This window comes from Salmo trutta, unplaced genomic scaffold (genome assembly GCF_901001165.1).
Source record: "Salmo trutta unplaced genomic scaffold, fSalTru1.1, whole genome shotgun sequence".
Classification (NCBI taxonomy): domain Eukaryota; kingdom Metazoa; phylum Chordata; class Actinopteri; order Salmoniformes; family Salmonidae; genus Salmo; species Salmo trutta.
In genome coordinates, this window is record NW_021822911.1 from 16,214,007 (window position 1) to 16,241,105 (window position 27,099).

The 27,099-nt window shown below is 40.3% G+C and overlaps 2 protein-coding genes across 2 annotated transcripts in view; one reads left to right on the top strand and one right to left on the bottom strand.

The window, feature by feature from the left end:
* The window catches only part of LOC115186517 (zinc finger protein 436-like), a 37,236-nt gene extending 11,153 nt beyond the window's left edge, over window positions 1-26,083 (bottom strand). Inside the window, exon 1 of the mRNA XM_029746136.1 lies at window positions 25,518-26,083. Coding sequence (XP_029601996.1) covers window positions 25,518-25,947 — 430 coding nt within the window. The 5' untranslated portion in view covers window positions 25,948-26,083. The remainder of the gene's footprint in view (window positions 1-25,517) is intronic.
* Window positions 7,050-7,781, top strand: LOC115186733 (zinc finger protein 135-like; the record flags this gene model as incomplete). Its single annotated transcript, XM_029746256.1, has 2 exons — window positions 7,050-7,334; window positions 7,419-7,781. Coding segments are annotated over 2 exons (648 nt in total), but the record flags the coding sequence as incomplete, so codon positions are not given.
* Window positions 26,084-27,099: the final 1,016 nt, after the last annotated feature.

A 27,099-nucleotide genomic window follows, 5' to 3' on the forward strand; every position in this document is an offset into this window, starting at 1 on the left:
GTCTGGTTCATTCTTGGGAGCAATTTCCAAACGCCTAAACGTACCACGTTCCACTGTACAAACAATAGTACGCAAGTATAAACACCATGGGACCATACAGCCATCATACCGCTCAGGATGGAGACACGTTCAGTCTCCTTTTTTGGTGCGAAAAGTGCAAATCGATCCCAGAACAACAGCAAAGGACCTTGTGAAGATGCTGGAGGAAACGGGTACAAAAGTAATCTATATCCACAGTAAAACGAGTTCTATATCGACATAACCTGAAAGGCCGCTCAGCAAGGAAGAAGCCACTGCTCCAAAACCGCCATAAAAAAGCCAGACTACGGTTTGCAACTGCACATGGCGACAAAGATCGTACTTTTTGGAGAAATGTCCTCTGGTCTGATGAAACAAAAATAGAACTGTTTGTCCATAATGACCATCGTTATGTTTGGGGGAAAAAGGGGGAAGCTTGCAAGCCGAAGAACACCATCCCAACCGTGAAGCACTGGGGTGGCAGCAGCATGTTGTGGGGGTGCTTTGCTGCACGAGGGACTGTTGCACTTCACAAAATAGATGGCATCATGAGGGAGAAAAATGATGTGGATATATTGAAGCAACATCTCAAGTCATCAGTCAGGAAGTTAAATCTTGGTCGAAAATGATTCATCCAGATGGACAGTGACCCCAAGCATACTTCCAAAGTTGTGGCAAAATGGCTTAAGGACAACAAAGTCAAGGTATTGGAGTGACCATCACAAAGTCCTGACCTCAATCCTATAGAACATTTGTGGGCAGAACTGAAAAAGTGTGTGCGAGCAAGGAGGCCTACAAACCTGACTCAGTTACACCTGCTCTGTCAGGAGGAATGGGCCAAAATTCACCCGACTTATTTTGGGAAGCTTGTGGAAGGCTACCCAAAACGTTTGACCCAAGTTAAACAATTTAAAGGCAATGCTACCAAATACTAATTGAGTGTATGTAAACTTCTGATCCACTGGGAATGTGATGAAAGAAATAAAAGCTGAAATAAATCATTCTCTACTATTATTCTGACATTACACATTCTTAAAATAAAGTGGTGATCGTAACTGAGCTAAGACAGGGAATTTTTACTAGGATTAAATGTCCGGAATTGTGAAAAATGTAGTTTAAATGTATTTAGCTAAGGTGTATGAAAACTTCCAACTTCAACTGTATATTGCAATATATTTCAATCTCTTTTTCCATTTTTAACTTAAATATTCCTTCTGGCAACCCGCCTCACCCAATGTGATACGGATCTGCTATTTTTTTTAGACCTTATAGCTAGAACCTCCATCAGAAGCTAGCCTTCAGAAGCTAACCAGCTAATTAGCTACTAGCTATTTAGTCATTGTTAACCACTGCTAGCGGCCTTTACCATTTCAGCTCAGACACCAGCCGCTTTTAGCCTGGAAAATACCTGCCAGTCTGCACAGCCCGATATCAGCCCTGAGCATAACGGACTGTTTTTCTCCACTACATCACCGTATTCCTGCCGTAAGCTCTGGACCTTTGCACCGGATTGGCTATAGTGGCTAACGCCCTTGTCCCGAAGCTAGCACCAGTTAGCCTCGAGCCAGGCGCATCTCCCGGCTAGCATAGTAATGACTACCTAACGGCTACCCTGGTTCATATATTGCTGTTCACTGGACCCTATGATCACTTGGCTACATAGCTGATGCCTGCTGGACTGATCATTAATCACGGTACTCCATTTTGTTTATCTGTCGGCCCCAGCCTCGAACTCAGGCCCTGTGTGTAGTTAACTGACCCTCTCTGCCCATTCATCACCATTTTACCTGTTGTTGTTGTCTTAGCTGATTAACTGTTGTCTTACCCGATGTTGTCTTAGCTAGCTCTCCCAATCAACACCTGTGATTGCTTTATGCCTCGTTTTATGTCTCTCTAATGTCAATATGCCTTGTATACTGTTGTTTAGGGTAGTTATCATTGTTTTATTTTACTGCAGAGCCCCTAGTCCCACTCAGCATGCCTCAGAGAACTCTTTTGTCCCAACTCCCACACATGCGGTGACCTCACCATGCATAACTAGTGCCTCCAAAGATGCAACCTCTTTTATCACTCAATGCCTAGGTTTACCTCCACTGTACCCGCACCCTACCATACCCCTGTCTGTACGTTATCCCTTGAATCTATCCTACCACCCCCAGAATTCTGCTCCTTTTATTCTCTGTTCACAACGCACTAGATGACCAGTTCTGATAGCCTTTAGCCGTACCCTCATCCTACTCCTCTGTTCCTCGGGTGATGTAGAGGTTAACCCAGGCCCTGCACCGCTCCCATTCCCCAGGTTCTGATAGCCTTTAGCCAAACCCTCATCCTACTCCTCTGTTCCTTGGCTAATGTAGAGGTTAACCCAGGCCCTGTGTCCCCAGGCGCTCTCATTTGTTGACTTCTGTAACCGTAAAAGCCTTGGTTACATGCATGTTAACATCAGAAGCCTCCTCCCTAAGTTTGTTTTACTCACTGCTTCAGCACACTCCGCCAACCTTGATGTCTTTGCCGTGTCTGAATCCTGGCTTTGGTAGGCCACCAAAAATTCTGAAATTTCCATCCCCAACTACAACATTTTCAGTCAAGATAGAACTGCCAAAGGGGGAGGAGTTACAATCTACTGCAGAGATAGCCTGCATAGTTCTGTCATACTTTCCAGGTCTATGCCCAAACAGTTCGAGCTTCTAATTTAAAAAAATCATCTCTCCAGAAATGTCTCTCACTATTGCCGCCTGTTACAGCCCCCCCCCCCCCCCCCCCCCAGCTCCCAGCTGTGCCCTGGACACCATAGATGGGGGGCAATCAATTCATATATCTTCAGAGTTCATTCTGATAGGTGACCTAAACTGGGATATGCTTAACACCCCGGCCGTCCTACAATCCAAGCTAGATGCCCTCAAATTATCAAGGAACCCACCAGGTACAACCCTAAATCCGTAAACATGGGCACCCTCATAGATATTATCCTGACCAACTTGCCCTCCAAATACACCTCTGCTGTTTTCAATCAGGATCTCAGCGATCACTGCCTCATTGCCTGCATCCGTTATGGGTCCGCGGTCAAACTACCACCCCTCATCACTGTCAAATGCTCCCTAAAACACTTCTGCAAGCAGGCCTTTCTAATCGACCTGGCCTGGGTCTCCTGGAAGGATATTGACCTCATCCCGTCAGTAGAGGATGCCTGGTTGTTCTGTAATTATAATTTCCTCACCACCTTAAATAAGCATGACCCTTTCAAAAAATGTAGAACTAAGAACAGATAAAGCCCTTGGTTCACTCCAGACCTGACTGCCCTCGACCAGCACAAAAATATCCTGTGGCGTACTGCACTAACAGCTCCCCACCCCCCAAGCAGCTTCTCCTTCACCCAAATCCAGATAGCTGATGTTCTGAAAGAGTTGCAAAACTTGGACCCGTACAAATCAGCTGTGCTTGACAATCTGGACCCTCTCTTTCTAAAATTATCCGCCGCCATTGTGGCAACCCCTATTACTAGTCTGTTCAACCTCTCTTTCGTATCTTCCGAGATTCCTAAAGATTGGAACGCTTCCGCGGTCATCCCCCTTTTCAAAGGGGGTGACACTCTAGACCCAAACTGTAACAGACCTATATCCATCCTGCCCTGCCTTTCTAAAGTATTCGAAAGTCAAGTTAACAAACAGGTCACTGACCATTTTTTGAATCCCACTGTACCTTCTCCGCTGTGCAATCTGGTTTCCGAGCTGGTCACGGGTGCACCTCAGCCACGCTCAAGGTACTAAACGTATCATAACCGCCATCAATAAATGACAGTACTGTGCAGCCGTCTTAATCAACCTGGCCAAGGCTTTCGACTCTGTCAATCACCATATTCTTATTGGAAGACTCAATAGCCTTGGTTTCTCAAATGACTGACTCGCCTGGTTCACCAACTACTTCTTAGATAGAGTTCAATGTGTCAAATCGGAGGGCCTGTTGTCCGGACCTCTGGCAGTCTCTGTGGAGCTACCACAGGGTTAAATTCTCGGACTGACTCTGACCTCTGAAAATACTAAAGATGTTGCTCTTGCTGCGGGTGATTCCTTGATCCACTTCTATGCAGACGACACAATCCTGTATACATCTGGCCCTTCTTTGGACACTGTGTTAACAAACCTCCAAACGAGCTTCAATGCCATACAACACTCCATCCGTGGCCTCCAACTGCTCTTAAACGCTAGTATAACTAAATGTATGCTCTTCAACCGATCGCTGCCCGCACCCGCCCGTCCAGCATCACTACTCTGGACGGTACTGACTTAGAATATGTGGACAACTATAAATACCTAGGTGTCTGGTTAGACTGTAAACTCTCCTTCCAGACTAATATTAAGCATCTCCAATCCAAAATTACATCTAGAATCGGCTTCCTATTTCGCAAACAAAGCCTCTTTCACTCACGCTGCCAAACATACTCTCGTAAAACTGACTATCCTACCGATCCTTGACTTCGGCGATGTCATTTTCAAAATAGCCTCCAACACTCGACTCAGCAAACTGGATGCAGTCTATCACAGTTCCATCCGTTTTGTCACCAAAGCTCCATATACCACCCACCACTGTGACCTGTATGCTCTCATCGGCTGGCCCTCGCTACATATTCGTCGCCAAACCCACTGGCTCCAGGTCATCTATAAGTCTTTGCTAGGCCGCCTTCACTCACTGGTCACCATAGCAACACCCACCCATAGCACGCGCTCCAGGAGGTATATCTCACTGGTCATCCCCAAAGCCAACACCTACATTGGCCGCCTTTCCTTCCAGTTCTCTGCTGCCAATCACTGGAACGAATTGCAAAATCGCTGAAGTTGGAGACTTATATCTCCCTCACTAACTTTAAGCATCAGCTATCTGAGCAGCTTACCAATTGCTGCAGCTGTACACAGCCCATCTGTAAATAGCCCATCCAACTGCCTACCTCATCCCCATGTTTTTATATGCTTTTCTTGCTCACACCAGTATTTCTAACTATGTGTTTCTAACTATGTGTCGCACTGCTTTGCTTTATCTTGGCCAGGTCGCAGTTGTAAATGAGAACTTGTTCTCAACTGGCCGCCTGGTTAGATAAAGGTGAATAATAGTCACATGTTCAACTATCATTTGCTGATCCAGGAAATCATTTTCTGAATGCCAGTCAAATGACAAACATCACGACATTTGTGAGGTTTGGGTACTACAGTAGGTCTATGTTATTGTTAGGTGAAGTTATGGGCCAATTTGGCAAACACTTAGTGTACAATCCCCTCATTGTCAGGCTGATGGAAAAGCTAGCCAAAAAACATTTTACTGTTTGAAGTGTTTTTTAAGTATAAAGCGGTTGATTTGCGATGATGACACAACCATTATATTAAGCAGGACATTCAAACGAGCCTTACAATTATACTCCAAAGTAGTGTGAAATGAACTCATAAGCAACCTGGAAATGGAGGTTACTCCCCTGAGTTTTCCCCCATTCACATTCAGAATACATTGTGAAAAACTAAAATCTTTGCTCACCATTTTTGCTCCAGCCAGATATAGTACATCCATAACTAGTGGTTTCCTCATTACCAGATATACTACATCCATAACTAGCGGTTTCCTCATTACCAGATATACTACATCCATAACTAGTGGTTTCCTCATTACCAGATATACTACATCCATAACTAGTGGTTTCCTCATTACCAGATATACTACATCCATAACTAGTGGTTTCCTCATTACTAGATATACTACATCCATAACTAGTGGTTTCCTCATTACTAGATATACTACATCCATAACTAGTGGTTTCCTCATTACCAGAAATACTACATCCATAACTAGTGGTTTCCTCATTACCAGATATACTACATCCATAACTAGTGGTTTCCTCATTAGCAGATATACTACATCCATAACTAGTGGTTTCCTCATTACCAGATATACTACATCCATAACTAGTGGTTTCCTCATTACCAGATATACTACATCCATAACTAGTGGTTTCCTCATTACCAGATATACTACATCCATAACTAGTGGTTTCCTCATTACCAGATATACTACATCCATAACTAGTGGTTTCCTCATTACCAGATATACTACATCCATAACTAGTGGTTTCCTCATTACCAGATATACTACATCCATAACTAGTGGTTTCCTCATTACCAGATATACTACATCCATAACTAGTGGTTTCCTCATTACCAGATATACTACATCCATAACTAGCGGTTTCCTCATTACCAGATATACTATATCCATAACTAGTGGTTTCCTCATTACCAGATATACTACATCCATAACTAGTGGTTTCCTCATTAGCAGATATACTACATTCATAACTAGTGGTTTCCTCATTACCAGATATACTACATCCATAACTAGTGGTTTCCTCATTAGCAGATATAATACATCCATAACTAGTGGTTTCATTACCAGATATACTACATCCATAACTAGTGGTTTCCTCATTAGCATGGAGGAGTTTCTACAATCAAATTGTGTGCGCATCGCCCTTATAGTCGAAACACAGAAAGGGGCCTGTATTGGAGACCAAAAGTCGTCTGGCACACTGCTTAGGATTTCAACAACATGAATAACTTATTTCTAGTTACCACTATTGTGAAAACAAGACAAAATTTGATTGTTGCTAAGTTGACTGTCTTAATGGTCAAATAACTTAAGACGTCAATTGTTGTACAACTTCATGGGTATGATCTGGGCATCACCTTTTACCTCAAATAAACAATGGATTTCTGCTGTTGTGGGCCTTTAACCATCTGTCTGACTTTGTCGTTCACACAGGAGAGAGGCGGGACCGTCGTGGATCCTCTGGGGAGCCTCAACAACCTCATGATGCTGACGAGGCAGAGAAGAGTCTCTCCAGATCAGAATACCTCAAGAAACACCAGCAGAGATCCACAGGGAAGAGAACTCACTGCTGCTCTGACTGTGGGAAGAGATTCACCTCCTCAGCAGGCATTAAAATTCATCAGAGAACACACACAGGAGAGAAATCTTTAAGCTGTACTCAATGTGGGAAGAGTTTTACTTCATCTAGCCATCTGACTCGACACCAGAGAAGACACACAGAAGAGAAACCTTATAGCTGTGGTCAATGTGGGAAGAGTTTTGGTCGATCTTGCCATCTGACTCTACACCAGAGAATACACACAGGAGAGAAACCATATAGCTGTGATCAATGTGGGAAGAGTTTTACTGACTCTAGTGGTCTGACTAAACACCAGAGAATACACACGGGCGATAAACCTTATAGCTGTGGGCAATGTGGGAAGAGTTTTGTTCAATCTTCAGATCTGACAGTACACCAGAGAATACACACAGGAGAGAAACCTTATAGCTGTGGTCAATGTGGGAAGAGTTTTGTTCAATCTGGCCAGCTGAAGTTACACCAGATAACACACACAGGAGAGAAACCTTATAGCTGTGGTCAATGTGGGAAGAGTTTTGTTCAATCTGGCCAGCTGACTCGACACCAGAGAACACACACAGGAGAGAAATCTTATGGCTGTGATCAATGTTGGAAGACTTTTGTTAAATCTGGCCATCTGACATTGCACCAGAGAACACACACAGGAGAGAAATCCTATAGCTGTGATCAATTTGGGAAGAGTTTTACTGACTCTAGTGGTCTGACTAAACACCAGAGAATACACACGGGCGATAAACCTTATAGCTGTGGTCAATGTGGGAAGAGTTTTGTTCAATCTACAGATCTGACCGTGCACCAGAGAATACACACAGGAGAGAAACCCTACAGCTGTACTCAATGTGGGAAGAGTTTTGTTCAATCTGGCCAGCTGACATTGCACCAGAGAACACACACAGGAGAGAAATCTTATAGCAGTGATCAATGTGGAAAGAGTTTTGCTGCATCTAGCTATCTAACTCTACACCAGAGAACACACACAGGAGAGAAACCTCATAGCTGTGACTAGAGATAATCTGATAAAAGTTCATACATGAACGAGTTGTTTCATGATATCAATGAATTAATGTCACAATGTAGAATGTTTTAACATTGTAGTAGCAGTATTTTAATGATGTCACAATGTAGAACACTTAACTTTTGTCCCCTGTTCTATTGGTTTCAACATGATATGGATATTAGCCTCAGGGGGAAAATCCAGGCTCTGAAATGGAAGAGTTACTATTTATGAGATTTAACAAAAAGTGACTAACAAAAAAAGAGTTGTGTTCCACTTACCATGTTGGTGACCCACTGGAATCAAAATGCAACACTTCAAAATGTATCTTGCTGTTTTCTACAAATTGTCCTGTAACCAGTGATGTACACATTATTCCCAGATTCTGTGTGTTTTTTGAGCTGTTACTTTTAACAGGACATGCAACCTCATCTCCCCTCTCCTGCAATTGATTTCAACATGATATCAATGAGTTATGACAAATAAGTGTTGTGTTCCTTTGTTTAGCGACGCCTAAATTTAAATTCATCACTCCAAAATGTAGCTGACTGTCTTCTGCAGGTTGTCCTCTAACCAGTGAGGTGAAATATATCTCCCATTTCCATGTGTTTTTTAGTTGTGTTAGTTTCAACAGCTCGTACAACCTGATTTCCCCCCTAATCGATATCAGTGATTTATTGCTACTTGTCAAAACAACAGCATTTTTGGTGCTTGTGCAATTTACAAGGTGCTTGTTTTAAAAAACGTATGTAATAAGATTATTGTGGCAGATGTTTGTGGCTCAGTTGGTATAGCATGGTGTTTGCAACACATGGTGTTTGCAACGCCAGGGTTGTGGGTTCGATTCCCACGGGGGCCAGTATGAAAAAAAAATGAAAAAAAATGATTGAAATGTATGCATTCACTACTGTAAGTCGCTCTGGATAAGAGCGTCTGCTAAATGACTAAAATGTAATTGTAAAATGTAGATAGTCCATTTTATGTTTAGGTTTTCAATATATCACAAACTGTTTCTGCATATTGGTTATTGATTTACACAAGTTAAAACTGTGTTTTGACATTGGGGCTATCCCACCTAGCAAAATGTCATTGAAAAGACGTTGAAAATATGACTATGCAATCAAATATTTCATATTTACATTTCATGTAACCAACTGACAATTTTTGGTACGATTATATTGACATTGTTGGCCTGCTTTTAGAATATCAGGGTTCATTCTCAGATGTGCCAACCCAAATGTACTAGAGCATGACATTGGGGACTGGACCCCGATCCAACAACATGCCTATCTAGTGAACCCTGAAAGAGAGAGAAGCTCTGCAGTGAGGTGGAAAGTTACTACGGATATTGCAGGAGTTTCCTCTTGAAATCAGACATGTCCGTGGTAAGTACAACTTGGTTGCTGATTGTCCCAAGGCTGGGCAGTCAAAAAGATTTGTGTTTTGCGTTTAGCCAGTGCTTTACCATGGATCACAATTTATTTTGACTGCATGTTTTTCCGTATTGGAGATGAGTTTTGTTTGGGCTCGTTCCAAGGGGACGCGAGTTCTAGAAGCTAGTGAGTTTTAGGAAGACGAGAGTTCTAGAAGCTAGTGAGTTTTAGGAAGACGAGAGTTCTAGAAGCTAGTGAGTTTTAGGAAGACGAGAGTTCTAGAAGCTAGTGAGTTTTAGGAAGACGAGAGCTAGGAAAAATATAAGGTTCTAGAAATGTTTTTTCTTGTTTTTAATTGTTGACAGCCAGTAGACACCATGTTTATATTGGTGAAGGTGAAGCATTGAAGTTGATTGTAGTGTGAAATGGAAGTTGTTTTCTGTTGGTGGTGAGCAAACTAGTCCAACAAAAATATAGGATATATTTGTTGTCATAAGGGGGAAGGTGTTACAGGCTTTGGTTTTTCCATTTATGTTTTGAGGTTGGACTTTACCACGTGGGAAAGGGGGATGCCTAGTCAGTTGTACAACTGAATGCATTCAACTGAAATGTGTCTTCGGTGCACTGATTGGTGTCACCTCGTTAGTCAGTATGTGTTACACCTGTGCTGGCTTGTCCATCTCGTTAGTGGGAAGGTGTTTCACCTGAGCTGGTCCAGGTTCTATTTAAGAGTGTCTGGCCCAGTGCTCCAGTTGTCTTGATACATGTGGAGAGTCAACACCTTTAGTTGCTCCACCTTTTTGGTTTGCTTCCTGTCTTTCAGTTTGGTGTGGGTTTTTCTTTTGTTTGCCTCTTCTTGAGCAGATTTAGTGGGTCTCATGGTGGGTGTCTTTTAGCTCCCAGTTGTTGTTACTAGTCAACTTTCAGTGGACACTGTGAGAGCAAAATTGCAAGATTATGATATTATACTTGTATTGCATCAAACGGTGGTTTTATGCAACAGAATAGAGGGTTCTTAGAACTATTGTGTCGGTGTGTTCTACTGAGGAAGGGCCTCTGGGAGAAAACACTGACAGGAGATTTACAATGTCTTTTGGGTGATAAAACCTAAAGAGACCACATTCCAGAGCATGAGTTAATGTTTCTGTTCTATATGGTACCAGGGAGAGATGACCTCAGGGCCAGACCCTGGTCTCTACACAAAGAGTACTGTTTTTACAGCAGATACTGTCTGCTGAGAATTATAAGTATCTTTCATACAAATCTTAACCTTGCGACCCGTTCTATACATCTGTTGTTGGTCATGTAGGTTAAAAGGGGTGTATCTTGGCTGTAAAATACCTTTGTACTTTTGTTTCGTGGCTCTCAACGAGTCATCTGGGGGTGATTCGTCGACCGGCCATCATTATCGTAGAGCACCCAATTGATTAATTTTGTGTATGTGTTGTATTGACCTGCTCCCTTATTAATAAGTGAATAAAGGTTTAGTTTCAGAATAACTCTGACTTGTGTGATAAGTTTCTCTTCTCATTTGATATTAAAGAAATTAACAACCACATTTGGCGATGGCGATGTGAATCTTCACTTGGTGACCGCTCCTGGTGACCTGGGTAAATGGTGCACCAGGGATCCCTCTAACTTGGGATCTCAGAGAGACCACACTTTGGGAACGGAGCAAATGGACCCACCTTTGATCTGAGAGGCAGCGAGCTGAGTGGATACCACATCTCAAACCTAGTTTAAAAAGAAAGAGGTGAGCGAAGCACGCAAAGTGGAGTTTTTAGAAAATTCTCGTAGGCTCTGAGTGTGTATTTCTTTGTGGAGGTGTAAACAGGGCCCAGTCAGAATCTGAGGCTGAGTCAGCTATCTGTGCAAACTGGAATCTGTGTTTACTAGTTAAGACCATTTGTGATATAGTATAAGATAGTAAGGTAAACCTGTAATTGTTTTAAACCTGGACCCCATTTTAGAAGTATTGAAAGATGTAAATGTATTTGATTCATTATCCTAGGAACTAACTATGAGATACAAATTAGAAAATATTCCTGCAGGTTAAAATATTGTTGAAAAACTAATTGATTAGGTATGTTAATGAATAGCATTGTGTGACTGTGATATGAGAGTTGTGTGACTGTCTTAATCTGATGTTTGGATAGTAACAGAGATCTGTGGTTCCTCACAGAGATCTATAGTTCCTCATAGAGAGACATCAAGACATCTTGAACGTAGTTTAAAAATAATGAGGTGAGCGAAACAAGTGGAGTTTTTATAAAGTGTGTATTCTCTCCGGTGCACTTATCTTCTCTCAAGAAGATGTCTGGTAGGCCCATTTAAATACCTTTTTTGGACATTTCAAGATAGCAGATGTTTGAGTTGGGTCTATTAACACAGCTGTGAGTTGTTAATTTTTTAACAAAATGAGCACTCCTGGAAGTGACAGATTTTGACTCATATTGAGTGATAAGACTGAGCTATTTATAAACACTTTTTCAACATTTCAAGATAGCAGTTAGTTCAGTTTGATCTTATTAAAGACAAATGAATCCACTGTGTCTGCCTTTCCACTGTGAAGACAGGTTCTACTGCCCCCTGCTGTCTGTTGATGGTACTACTACTAGACACAGCGGCAGAATAAATTAAACTAGACATTTGTTTTCATCTCAAAACCAGAGAGCAACCGCTGTCCGGTGAAGTCCACACAAAGCGTATTGCATGTAACCAAACAGTTAGGTGACCTGCAGCACGGTCAAAGCAAAATATATGTTTCAGACGTTTTAGGGACGACAAAACGACTATTGCTTTAAAACGACACAGAGAGTTCAGCACCTACAGTTACGATCTGTCTTTAATTTTGCCCTTTTTTAAAACCATAAATTTGGATTAGCACAGCTAACACAGCTAGCACAGCTAACGCAGCTAGCACAGCTAACGCAGCTAACACAGCTAGCACAGCTAACACAGCTAGCACAGCTAGCACAGCCAACACAATCAAAGGAAGCCAAATGCTCACTGGCTTCCCTTGCCTTCAACGCTACGGGCAGCAACAATGTTATACTCTTTATGACCAGACAGCATCAGACAGGACTGAGACAGACTGTTTCACTGTCCAGACAGCATCAGACAGGACTGAGACAGACTGTTTCACTGACCGGACAGCATCAGACAGGACTGAGACAGACTGTTTCACTGACCGGACAGCATCAGACAGGACTGAGACAGACTGTTTCACTGACCAGACAGGACTGAGACAAACTGTTTCACTTATCAGACAGGACTGAGACTACCCCAAAGACAACGTGTGTGAAGCAAGAGCTTCCTGTGACAACCGGAAGTTGTTAAAAACAGCCTAGAGCTATTGTCATATGGCCACCTGCAGATAGTGAAAATTACGCAACTCAACCATGTGTCATTCAGTCAATTATTAAGGTAGAGACTTCTTATTCAGGATTCTGTTTATGTCTACCCCAAAGACAACGTGTGTTGAGTAAGAACTTCCTGTGACAACCGGAAGTGGTTAAAAACAGCCTAGAGCTTTTGTCATATTTCAACATTACGGAGAGTAAAGTCAGTCAGGAGTCCCTGACCTTGTCTTCTCTCAAGAAGATGTCTGGTAGGCCCATTTAAATACCTTTTTTGGACATTTCAAGATAGCAGATGTTTGAGTTGGGTCTATTAACACAGCTGTGAGTTGTTATTTTTTTCATTTTTTCATTTTGACAAAATGAGCAGTCCTGGAAGTGACAGATTTTGACTCATATTGAGTGATAAGATTGAGCTATTTAAAAACACTTTTTCAACATTTCAAGATAGCAGTTAGTTCAGTTTGATCTTATTAAAGACAGCTGTATATTATTTTTTTTGACCCAAAAATATTCTATGTTCACGCCCACTTTTTTTGCACTATGTTTGAAGGCTGTCAACTTCTTGTCAGGAGGAGAATCACTTAGCCTTTCAACTAATTTTCAAATGATAGGATGCCTATTTAAAAACACTTTTTCAACATTTCAAGATAGCAGTTAGTTCAGTTTGATCTTATTAAAGACAGCTGTATCATTTTTTTATTCATTTTGACATATTGTTTGGGACCACTTTTTTTGCTATGTTTGAAGGCTGTCAGCTTCTTCTCAGGATGAGAATCACTTAGCCTTTCAACTAATTTTCAAATGGTAGGATGCCTATTTAAAAACACCTTTTCAACATTTCAAGATAGCAGTTAATTCAGTTTGATCTTATTAAAAACAAATGAATCCACTGTGTCTGCCTTTCCACTGTGAAGACAGGTTCTACTGCCCCCTGCTGTCTGTTGATGGTACTACTACTAGACACAGCGGCAGAATAAATTAAACTAGACATTTGTTTTCATCTCAAAACCAGAGAGCAACCGCTGTCCGGTGAAGTCCACACAAAGCGTATTGCATGTAACCAAACAGTTAGGTGACCTGCAGCACGGTCAAAGCAAAATATATGTTTCAGACGTTTTAGGTACGACAAAACGACTATTGCTTTAAAACGACACAGAGAGTTCAGCACCTACAGTTACGATCTGTCTTTAATTTTGCCCTTTTTTAAAACCATAAATTTGGATTAGCACAGCTAACACAGCTAGCACAGCTAACACAGCTAGCACAGCTAGCACAGCTAACGCAGCTAGCACAGCTAACACAGCTAACACAGCTAGCACAGCTAACACAGCTAACACAGCTAGCACAGCTAACACAGCTAGCACAGCCAACACAATCAAAGGAAGCCAATTGCTCACTGGCTTCCCTTGCCTTCAACGCTACGGGCAGCAACAATGTTATACTCTTTATGACCAGACAGCATCACACAGGACTGAGACAGACTGTTTCACTGTCCAGACAGCATCAGACAGGACTGAGACAGACTGTTTCACTGACCGGACAGCATCAGACAGGACTGAGACAGACTGTTTCACTGACCGGACAGCATCAGACAGGACTGAGACAGACTGTTTCACTGACCAGACAGGACTGAGACAAACTGTTTCACTTATCAGACAGGACTGAGACAGATTATTTCACTGACCAGACAGCATCAGACAGGACTGAGACTACCCCAAAGACAACGTGTGTGAAGCAAGAGCTTCCTGTGACAACCGGAAGTTGTTAAAAACAGCCTAGAGCTATTGTCATATAGCCACCTGCAGATAGTGAAAATTACGCAACTCAACCATGTGTCATTCAGTCAATTATTAAGGTAGAGACTTCTTATTCAGGATTCTGTTTATGTCTACCCCAAAGACAACGTGTGTTGAGTAAGAACTTCCTGTGACAACCGGAAGTGGTTAAAAACAGCCTAGAGCTTTTGTCATATTTCAACATGACGGAGAGTAAAGTCAGTCAGGAGTCCCTGACCTTGTCTTCTCTCAAGAAGATGTCTGGTAGGCCCATTTAAATACCTTTTTTGGACATTTCAAGATAGCAGATGTTTGAGTTGGGTCTATTAACACAGCTGTGAGTTGTTATTTTTTTCATTTTTTCATTTTTGACAAAATGAGCAGTCCTGGAAGTGACAGATTTTGACTCATATTGAGTGATAAGACTGAGCTATTTAGAAAATCCCTTAGCCTTTCGACTAATTTTGGGTTAGTTGGACTAATTTTGGGTTAGTTCTCTCAAGAAGAACTAACCAATCTCAACATGACAGAAAGTAAGACAGGGAAACCAATCTCAACATGACAGAAAGTAAGACAGGAGAACCTATTTCAACATGACAGAGTCAGTCAGGAGTCCCTGACCTTATCTTCTCTCAAGAAGATGTCTGGTAGGCCCATTTAAATACCTTTTTTGGACATTTCAAGATAGCAGATGTTTGAGTTGGGTCTATTAACACAGCTGTGTGTTGTTAATTTTTTCATTTTTGACAAAATGAGCAGTCCTGGAAGTGACAGATTTTGACTCATATTGAGTGATAAGATTGAGCTATTTAAAAACACTTTTTCAACATTTCAAGATAGCAGTTAGTTCAGTTTGATCTTATTAAAGACAGCTGTATATTTTTTTTTTTGACCCAAAAATATTCTATGTTCACGCCCACTTTTTTTGCACTATGTTTGAAGGCTGTCAACTTCTTGTCAGGAGGAGAATCACTTAGCCTTTCAACTAATTTTCAAATGATAGGATGCCTATTTAAAAACACTTTTTCAACATTTCAAGATAGCAGTTAGTTCAGTTTGATCTTATTAAAGACAGCTGTATCATTTTTTTATTCATTTTGACATATTGTTTGGGACCACTTTTTTTGCTATGTTTGAAGGCTGTCAGCTTCTTCTCAGGAGGAGAAACACTTAGCCTTTCAACTAATTTTCAAATGATAGGATGCCTATTTAAAAACACTTTTTCAACATTTCAAGATAGCAGTTAGTTCAGTTTGATCTTATTAAAGACAAATGAATCCACTGTGTCTGCCTTTCCACTGGGAAAATACAGGCTCTGAAATGAAAGAGTTACTATTTATGAGATTTAACAAAAAGTGACTAACACAAAAAGAGTTGTGTTACACTTACCATGTTGGTGACCCACTTGAATCAAAATGCAACACTTTTCAAAATGTAGCTAGCTGTTTTCTACAAATTGTCCTCTAACCAGTGATGTACACATTATTCCCAGATTCCGTGTGGTTTTTTGAGCTGTTCGTTTTAACAGGATGTGTAAACTAATCTTCCTCCTTTCGCACAATTGTTGCCAGCAGCATACCACCCTGCATCCCACTGCTTGCTTGCTTGCTTCTGAAGCTAAGCAGGGTTGGTCCTGGTCAGTCCCTGGATGGGAGACCATATGCTGCTGGAAGTGGTGTTGGAGGGCCAGTCGGAGGTACTCTTTCCTCTGGTCTAAACAATATCCCATTGCCCCAGGGCACTGCCCTGTGTAGGGTGCCGTCTTTCGGATGGGACGTTAAACGGGTGTCCTGACTCTCTGAGGTCATTAAAGATCCCATTGCACTTATCGCAAGAGTAGGGGTGTTAACTAAATTCCCAATCTGGCCCTCATACCATCACGGCCATCTAATCATCCCCAGCTTACAATTGGCTCATTCATCCCCCTCCTCTCCCCTGTAACTATTCCCCAGGTCGTTGCTGTAAATGAGAATGTATTCTCAGTCAACTTACCTGGTAAAACAACAGTAAAAAAAAAGAGAAAAAAAATCCACATGATATCGATGAGTTATGACAAATAAGTGTTGCGTTCCTTTGTTTAGTGACCCCTACATTTAAATGCATCACTCCAAAATGTAGCTGACTGTCTTCTGCAGGTTGTCCTCTAACCAGTGAGGTAAAAGATATCTCCCATTTCCATGTGTTTTTTTAGTTGTGTTAGTTTCAACATCACGTACAGCCTTATTTCCCCCCTAATTGATATCAGTGATTTATTGCTACTTGTCAAAACTACAGCGTTTTTGGTGCTTGTACAGTTTATAAGCTGCTTGTTTAAAAAAATACAAGTAATATATGATTATTGTGGCAGATGTTTGTGTGTAAATACCACATGTTATGTTTAGGTTTTCAATTTATCCCAAACTGTTTCTGCATATTGGTTATTGATTTAGACACGTTAAAACTGTGTTTTGACATTGGGTATATCCCACCTAGCAAAAAGTAATTGAAAAGACGTTGAAAATAAGACTATGCAATCAAATATTTCATTTTTACAATTCATGTAACATTTAGTAATAATTATTTATGCAACCAACTGACTATTATTATTAATGTAAGCAATTGACAATTTTTTGGGTCCAATTATATTGACATTGTTGCCCTGCTTTTATAATATCAGGGTTCATTCTCAGATGTGCCAATCCAAATGTACTAGAGCATGACATTGGGGACTGGGCCCCGATCCAACAACATGCCTATCTAGTGAACCCTGAAAAGAGAGAAACTCTGCAGTGAGGTGGAAAGTTACTCATACTGTATTGGAGCAGCAACAGCTGACTGCCCGGTTCAAAGTCAGTTCACCGTCTCACCTCTCATCCCATTTTGGAAACGTTACATGTACAATACTATCCCATTTTGGAAACATTACATGTACAATACTTTCCCATTTAGGAAACGTTACATGTACAATACTATCCCATTTAGGAAACGTTACACGGACAATACTATCCCATTTAGGAAACATTACATGGACAATACTATCCCATTTAGGAAACGTTACATGGACAATACTATCCCATTTTGGAAACGTTACATGTACAATACTATCACATTTTGGAAACGTTACATGGACAATACTATCCCATTTTGGAAACGTTACATGGACAATACTATCCCATTTAGGAAACGTTACATGGACAATACTATCCCATTTTGGAAACGTTACATGTACAATACTATCCCATTTTGGAAACGTTACATGTACAATACTATCCCATTTTGGAAACGTTACATGTACAATACTATCCCATTTTGGAAACGTTACATGTACAATACTATCCCATTTTGGAAACGTTACATGGACAATACTATCCCATTTTGGAAACGTTACATGTACAATACTATCCCATTTTGGAAACGTTACATGTACAATATTATCCCATTTTGGAAACGTTACATGTACAATACTACCCCATTTTGGTAACGTTACATGTACAATACTATCCCATTTTGGAAACGTTACATGGACAATACTATCCCATTTTGGAAACGTTACATGTACAATACTATCCCATTTTGGAAACGTTACATGGACAATATTATCCCATTTTGGAAACGTTACATGTCTGCCCCCTTGTGGAGGGAAATTAATATCTTAGATGGTAGCTGTAGATGGGATTCAAATGCATAATGGTATTAATACAGTGTCTAGACTACCTCTTTTGTATAAATTCCCTTCAGAATCCAAACACATATTGCCACGCAGCAAAATGTTGAGTATAATCTTTCAAGTCAGCCTGTCACACAATGCTATTCTCAAACATAACTAATCAATTAGTTGTTTTTCAACAATATTTTAACCTGCAGGAATATTTTCACATTTCTATCTCATGATTAGTTCCTAGGATAATGAAACTCATACATTTACATCTTTCAATACTTCTAAAATGGTGTCCAGGTTTAAAATAATTACAGGTTTAGAATAAGTACAGGTTTAAAACATGCAGCAGCAGCTGACTGCTCGGTTCAACATCAGTTCACCGTCTCACCTCATACTGTATTGGAGCAACAGCAGCTGACTGCCCAGTTCAACATCAGTTCACCGTCTCACCTCATACTGTATTGGAGCAGCAGCAGCTGACTGCCCAGTTCAACATCAGTTCACCGTCTCACCTCATACTGTATTGGAGCAGCAGCAGCTGACCTAATCGTTGATACTAATCATCATGTTTGAATCTGAGAGTAAATAGAGCCGACTACACTCTAAAAATGAAGGGTTCAACTGGAGTTGTTCTGAGATCCCCTAAGAACCGTAGGGTTCTTGGTCAATGAAAAACAGCCCCAAAAGTTTCTTCAAAGAACTTGTTAGAAGGTGGGTTCATCGAGGAACCTCTGTTGTTGCTGGACTTCTTCCGGGAACTTCGCAATTACAACTGAAAACGATGGTGACAAGTTTGGATGCGACAACAGTTAAAAGGGTTAAGTTGGGTTGATGTTTGGCTCTGAATATGTCTCGAAGTCATTTATTATAATAATATAACATACTAATAATGAATAACGAAGACAATGATGGTTTTCTGTGAATATCTTCCATAACGTTACTATAGTTAATGAACGTAAATATTAGAAAGCCGGGTTTGACCGTCGGCGTTGTATGAGCTACAGTACAGTACCGTTAGCTAGCTAGCTAACGTTATGTCCTAACTAGGCACAACTAGGTTTGGATTATTTCCTCAACTATATTCTTTCCCATATATTGTATATCGTTTCCATAAAGCCAACATGGCTTTACACTCATTAACGTAAGTTTCCAATCTAGAGCAGTTCTCGCTTTTGTGATAATGAACTAGCTAACGTTAGTTAGTTAGTTAGCTTCGTTAACTAACTAACTAACTAACTAAGGACGGTGACCTGTCCAGACGAGATGTTACAACGAACTGAATCGTCAATGGAGGTCTTCCTCTTTATATAGCCTGCTACAGCATGCAATACTATTAACTCACAACGTTACATGGACAATTCTATCCCATTTTGGAAACGTTACATGTACAATACTATCCCATTTAGGAAACGTTACATGTACAATACTACCCCATTTTGGAAACGTTACATGTACAATACTATCCCATTTTGGAAACGTTACATGTACAATACTATCCCATTTTGGAAACGTTACATGGACAATACTATCCCATTTTGGAAACGTTACATGTACAATACTATCCCATTTTGGAAACGTTACATGTACAATACTACCCCATTTTGGAAACGTTACATGTACAATACTATCCCATTTTGGAAACGTTACATGTACAATACTATCCCATTTTGGAAACGTTACATGGACAATACTATCCCATTTTGGAAACGTTACATGTACAATTCTATCCCATTTTGGAAACGTTACATGTACAATACTATACCATTTTGGAAACGTTACATGTCCGCCCCCTTGTGGAGGGAAATAATATCTTAGATGGTAGCTGTAGATGGGATTCAAATGCATAATGGTATTAATACAGTGTCTAGACTACCTCTTTTGTATAAATCCCCTTCAGAATCCAAACACAGTATTGCAAAATGTTGCGTATAATCTTTCAAGTCAGCCTGATAAAATATTGAACAATTTGTGTACAAAGATATCTTGAAATGTGATATTAGGCCTGTATGAGAGTACTGTTACTGTATGGCAGTACTGTATTGGCTAGTGCTTTCTCCAATATGTTCTTCTATTTTACATTGCATTGTATGTCGATGCCATTTATCTTTCAATATTTATTTAATATATATATATATATATATATATATGTTTTAATGCTTGTAAGACTGTTCTTTGACACATTTTCTCTTCCTTTGAAATTCTTATAGGACAGAACATGGACACAATGCAATTGGGATCAAGAAGAATGTACAGATATGTTGTAGGACAGCTGCATTTGAAGTGTACATTTAACCTACATAGCAGTCAATACAAACTGAAATCTATTAGCATACAAATGATCTTTTCAGATCTTCTCAGAAATGAATCAAGTCCATGGAATGGATATAGACAAAAAGATAATCCAAGGACTATCAGAGGTAGAGAGGCGAGGCAGGGGTGAGGACATCATCCTGCTATTTTGACAGTCCCTGAAGGACAATACAGAAGAGGGATTTGCTCTTATTCCTTCCCTTTCTCTAATGTATTTTGTAATGAAATTAGCAAGTGTAGTAAGATCATTGCTTTACTTTACTAGGACTGGAGACGACAGCAGCGATTCTGCTCTTGCCCTACCTCTTCAATGAGGACCCGAGTGGCCTTTATGTCCGTGACAAGGTATGCCTCTGCACAATTAATCTGTTTCTTCATAAACATAGGTGTGCATACTTATATAAAACTACAGCTGAACATTTGTTTTGTTCTTTGTTAATTGTATGTGTATTAATCTTTTCTTACTTTTGTTGACACAGATTTCACCGCTCTTCACTCCTTTACTGCACATCGGTGGAAATCCATTTCACCATGAGAGTGAATTCCTGCTGGCCTTTGATGGGGAGAACATCCAGGCCCTCGAGGACGTCCCCGTGGGACTTGGGGCTCTGCTACGACTGGATTTTTATTTTCTGTAAAATTTCCCCAAAATGTCAGAAAAACACTTATGTTGTTAAGTTACTGTGTTCTGGGGATCAGAGAAGTGGGGTGAAGTTACCAGGGCCGGTCATAAAGATGAAAAACTTCCTAACATAACTAAGTGGATATGATATACAAACTAAAGCTGAAAAATCTGTATTTAGCATCAAGTCTACAATATTGTTAGTTTTCCTATGATTCATTTTTAATGTTGTTTTTATTGTACATCATTATTATTTATATACTTTAAATGTCATGAAAAGCACTATACTAAGTAAAGGTATTATTTATTATGGTCTGACATGTCTGCAGAAATGTTGCAATTTTGTAATGTGTTTTGTTTGGTAAATGGTTTTGTAAATATTAATTCACATTTGTGGTGCCACTAAAAATAAACAATGAATTATTTAAATCAATATTGTCAATATTGTTATTAAAATATTTTTTTTATAAGGAGGGAGGGTGGACAGGGAGTTAAAAAATGAACCCCAAAAGGTTCTTTGAGGAACCATGATAAGGTGTTCTTTGGAGAACATATAGGGGTTCCCACAAAAGGTTCTTCAAAGAACTTATAGGGGTTCCCACAAAATGTTCTTCAAATAACTTTTAGGGGTTCCCCCACAGTTTCAATTTGAAGAACCCCTAAAGGATACTCCAGGAACCTTTACTTTTTAGAGTGTATATTGATAAAAGTCACCTTGTCCGAGAGACATTTACATAGTTATACACAGCCCATTTTGGGATAACTATTTTAGGGCGAAATAGCGGCCACAACAGACAGACCTGATATCGACCATAATTCGACGTCCTTGGACGTCACGTGCTGAGTGGGTATGACCAAAGATATTCTATTTAGCTACACTTTGTAGTACATTTTAACACTATAATATATGTTTCTGATGCCACATCGCCCGTTTTCAAAGGGAGTCGTTGGTTTTTAGGGGCAGTCGCTTTTGAGCGTTTTAAAGTATTTTCTCAACTGCGATACCAACTCCAGTCAGCAGATGGCGATGTGCGTCTTTCAGGTGATTCTGCCACTGTGATGTATAATCTAGTGGACGAGACGCTTCTTCAACATCAACAGCTAGTCAGCCACCTTGGTTCACTCTAACTTTATGGAAAAAGGTTTATTCAATAAATCCAGCAACTCCTCTCATACTGGGAAGAACCCCCCCCCCCCCCCCACAGGCCTTAAGGGCAGTTTTTATTTCAAATGTAGTAGCCGGATGGAGAAAGTCCAATAAGCGTTTTATAGTTACATCGTTAGGGTAACTTACCCTAAAGTGGACACACTCCCATCAGTTTCTGAGAAAACTGCCCAGACTTTGTAGACTGTTTAACAATGCTTAAACCTCATCTTTATCAAATTATCAATTAAAGATACCAACTCAAAACCTATGTTAGTCTACATATGGGTTGTTTAAATTGTATCTAATTATATTCCCAGTATTACTTCATCAAATCTCTAGTAATCATTATACACACATACAATACATCATATTTTCATATATTCACAGAATCCATAGAAAACGTAAGAAATTCTCAGGTAGTCACAAGAACCATTTAATTTGCTTTTTCAAGGACTCTCCCTCGTGCACCATTTACCCAGGTCACCAGGAGCAGTCACCAAGTGAAGTCACATCCCCATCGCCAGATGTGGTGGTAAATTTCTTTAATATCAATTGAGACAAACTTATCACACAAGTCAGTTATAAGTAAATAAAGATTTAGTTTAAGAATAAGGGAGCAGGTCAATACAACGTACACATATAAAGTGAATCAATTGAGTGCTCTACGATAATGTCTGGTGGAGCCACGGGACAAAAGTACAAAGGTCTTTTAAAGCCAAGATACACCCCTTTCAACCTACATGACGAACAACAGATGTATAGAACGGGTCACAAGGTTAAGATTTGTATGGAAGATACTGTCTGCTGAGAATTATAAGTATCTGCTGTAAAAACAGTACTCTTTGTGTAGAGACCAGGGTCTGGCCCTGGGGTCATCTCTCCCTGGTACCATATAGAACAGAAACATTAACTCATGCTCTGGAATGCGGTCTCTTTACGTTTTATCACCCAAAAGACATTGTAAATCTCCTGTCAGTGTTTTCTCCCAGAGGCCCATCCTCAGTAGAACACACAGACACAATAGTTCTAAGAACCCTCTATTCTGTTGCATAGACAACCATTTGATGCAATAAAAGTATTATAACATAATCTTGCAGTTTTGCTCTCAGTGTCCACTGGAAGTTGACCAGTAACAACAACTGGGACCTAAAAGACACCCACCATGAGACCCACTAAATCTGCCCAAGAAGAGGAAAACAAAAGAAAAACCCACACCAAACTTAAAGACAGGAAGTGGAGCAACTAAAGGTGTTGACTCTCCACATGTATCAAGACAACTGGAGCACTGGGCCAGACACTCTTAAATAGAACCTGGACCAGCTCAGGTGAAACACCTTCCCACTAACGAGATGGACAAGCCAGCACAGGTGTAACACATACTGACTAACGAGGTGACACCAATCAGTGCGTCCTACCTGCTAACGAGCTAGACGTGCTAACGAGCTAGACGTGCTAACGAGCTAGACGTGCTAACGAGCTAGACGTGCTAACGAGCTGTACTGCTAAAGTCCAACCTCAAAACATAAGATGGAAAAACCAAAAAGACTAACACCTTAAAAGTTTGCTCACCATCAACAGAAAACAACTTCCATTTCACATTATAATCATTTACAATGCTTCACCTTTACCAATATAAACATGGCGTCTACTGGCTGTCAACAATTAAAAACAAGAAACATTTTTTTCCCCCACTAGCTTCTAGAACTCTCGTCTTCCTAAAACTCACTAGCTTCTAGAACACTCGTCTTCCTAAAATTCACTAGCTTCTAGAACACTCGTCTTCCTAAATCCCACTAGCTTCTAGAACTCTCCTCTTCCTAAATCCCACTAGCTTCTAGAACTCTCCTCTTCCTAAAACTCACTAGCTTCTAGAACTCTCGTCCCCTTGGAACGAGCCCAAACAAAACTCATCTCCAATACGGAAAAACATGCAGTCATAATAAATTGTGATCCATGGCAACGCACTGGCTAAACACAAAACTTTTTAACTGCCCACCCTTGAGACAATCAGCAACCAAGTTGTCCTCACCACAGACATGTCTGGTTTCAAGAGGAAACTCCTGCAATATCCGTAGTAACTTTCCACCTCACGGCAGAGCTTCTCTCTCATTTCAGGGTTCACTAGATATGTTGTTGGATTGGGGCCCAGTTCCCAATGTCATGCTCTAGTACATTTGTTTTGGGAAATCTGAGAATGAACCCAGATATTCTAAAAGCAGGGCAACAATGTCAATATAATTGTACCCAAAAAATTGTCAGTTGGTTGCATGAATAAATATCATCAATAAATCGATTACTAAATCTGATCATGAAATGTAAATATGAAATATTTGGTTGCATAGTCATATTTTCAACGTCTTTTCAATGACATGTTGCTAGATGGGATATCCCCAATGTCAAAACACAGTTTTAACGTGTCCTAATCAATAACCAATATGCAGAAACAGTTTGGGATATATTGAAAACCTAAACATAACATGTGCTATATACACAAACATCTGCCACAATAATCATATTACTTGTATTTTTTAAAACAAGCACCTTATAAACTGCACAAGCACCAAAAACGCTGTTGTTTTGACAAGTAGCAATAAATCACTGATATCGATTAGGGGGGAAATCAGGTTGTACGGGATGTTGAAACTAACAACTAAACAAAAACACATGGAAATGGGAGATATATTTCACCTCACTGGTTAGAGGACAACCTGCAGAAGACAGTCAGCTACATTTTGGAGTGATGCATTTAAATGTAGGGACAAAGGAACGGGTCGCTAAACAAAGGAATGCAACACTTCTTCATCGATATCATGCTAAAATCATTTGTGTGACAGGAGGGAGATGAAGTTGCACGTCCTGTTAAAACGAACAGCTCAAAAAGCACACGGAATCTGGGAATAATGTGTACATCACTGGTTAGAGAACAACTTGTAGAACACAGCTAGCTACATTTTGAAGTGTTGCATTTTGATTCAAGTGCGTCACCAACGTGGTAAGTGTATCTAAACTCTTTTTTTGTTAGTCACTTTTTGTTAAATCTCATAAATAGTAACTCTTCCATTTCAGAGCCTGGATTTTCCCCCTGAAGCTAATATCCATATCATGTTGAAATCAATAGAACAGGGGACAAACGTTTAGGGTTCTACATTGTGACATCATTAAAATACTCCTACTACAATATTAAAACATTCTACATTGTGACATTAATTCATTGATATCATGAAACAACTCCTTCATGTATTTTCTGATGTTTAATCAGAGATCTTTTATCAGAGTCTCTCTTCCCACATTGATCACAGCTAGGAGATTTCTCTCCTGTGTGTGTTCTCTGATGTGATACTAGGCTGGTTAGCCAAGAAAATCTTGTCCCACATTGACTACAGCTATATGGTTTCTCTCCTGTGTGTGTTCTCTGGTGTATAGTGAGATAGCTAGACGTAGAAAAACTCTTCACACATTGAGTACAGCTATATGGTTTCTCTCCTGTATGAGTTGTCTGGTGTTTAGTGAGATAGCTAGATGTAGAAAAACTATTCCCACATTGGTTACAGCTATAAGGTTTCTCTCCTGTGTGTGTTCTCTGGTGTGATAACAGGTTGCTTGACTGAGTAAAACTCTTCCCACATTGAGTACAGCTGTACGGTTTCTCTCCTGTGTGTGTTCTCTGGTGTAATATCAGGCCGTCTGACCGAGTAAAACTCTTCCCACATTGATTACAGCTATAAGGTTTCTCTCCTGTGTGTGTTTTCTGGTGCTTCTTCATATTCTGTAAAGTTGAGAATATTTTTCCACAATCTGAACAGTGGAAAGATTTCTCTCCTGTGTGTGTTTTCTGGTGTAGAGTCAGAAAGCCAGATGCAGCAAAACTCTTCCCACATTGATCACAGCTATATTGTTTCTCTCCTGTGTGTGTTCTCTGGTGTAATATCAGGCTGTCTGGCCGAGTAAAACTCTTCCCACATTGATTACAGCTAAAGGTTTCTCTCCTGTGTGTACTCGCTGGTGTCTAGTCAGATGGCAAGATGAAATATAAGTCTTCCCACATTGATCACAGCTATAAGGTTTCTCTCCTGTGTGTGTTCTCTGGTGTGATAACAGGTTGCTTGACTGAGTAAAACTCTTCCCACATTGAGTACAGCTGTACGGTTTCTCTCCAGTGTGAATTCTCAGGTGTACTTTTAGTGCTGTTAAACTTAAGTAACTCTTCCCACAATCAAAACAGTGGTGAGATTTCTCTCCTGTGTGTATTCTCTGGTGTAGAGTCAGAGAGAAAGATGTAGTAAAACTCCTCCCACATTGATCACAGCTATAAGGTTTCTCTCCAGTGTGAATTCTCAGGTGTACTTTTAGTGCTTTTAATCTTAAGTAACTCTTCCCAAAATCAAAACAGTGGTGAGATTTCTCTCTTGTGTGTACTCGCTGGTGTATTTTAAGTTCTGATGAAGATTTGCAATGTTTTCCACAGTCAGAGCAGCAGATAGATTTCTTCCCTGTGGGTCTCTGCTGGTGTTTCTTGAGGTGATAGAATCTGGACAGACTCTTCTCTGCCTCTTCAGCATCATGATGTTGAGGCTCCCCAGAGGATCCATGATAGTCACGTCTCTCTCCTGTGTGAACAAGTCAGACAGATAGTTAAAGGCTCACAACAGCAGAAATCCACTGAAAAAGGTGATGCCAACAGCGTAGCCATGATACTGTACAACAATTGACGTCTGTAATGAATGTTAAAATTACTTGACAATTGTCTTAAGACAGTCAAGTGAGCAACAATAGTCATATTTAGTCTTGTTTTCACATTAGTAGTAACTAGAAATAAGTAAAAGGTGTTGAACTCCTAAGCAGTGTGCCAGGCGACTTTTGTTCTCAAATATAGGCACCTTTCTGTGTTTGCTAAAATTGCGACAAGGGCGATGCA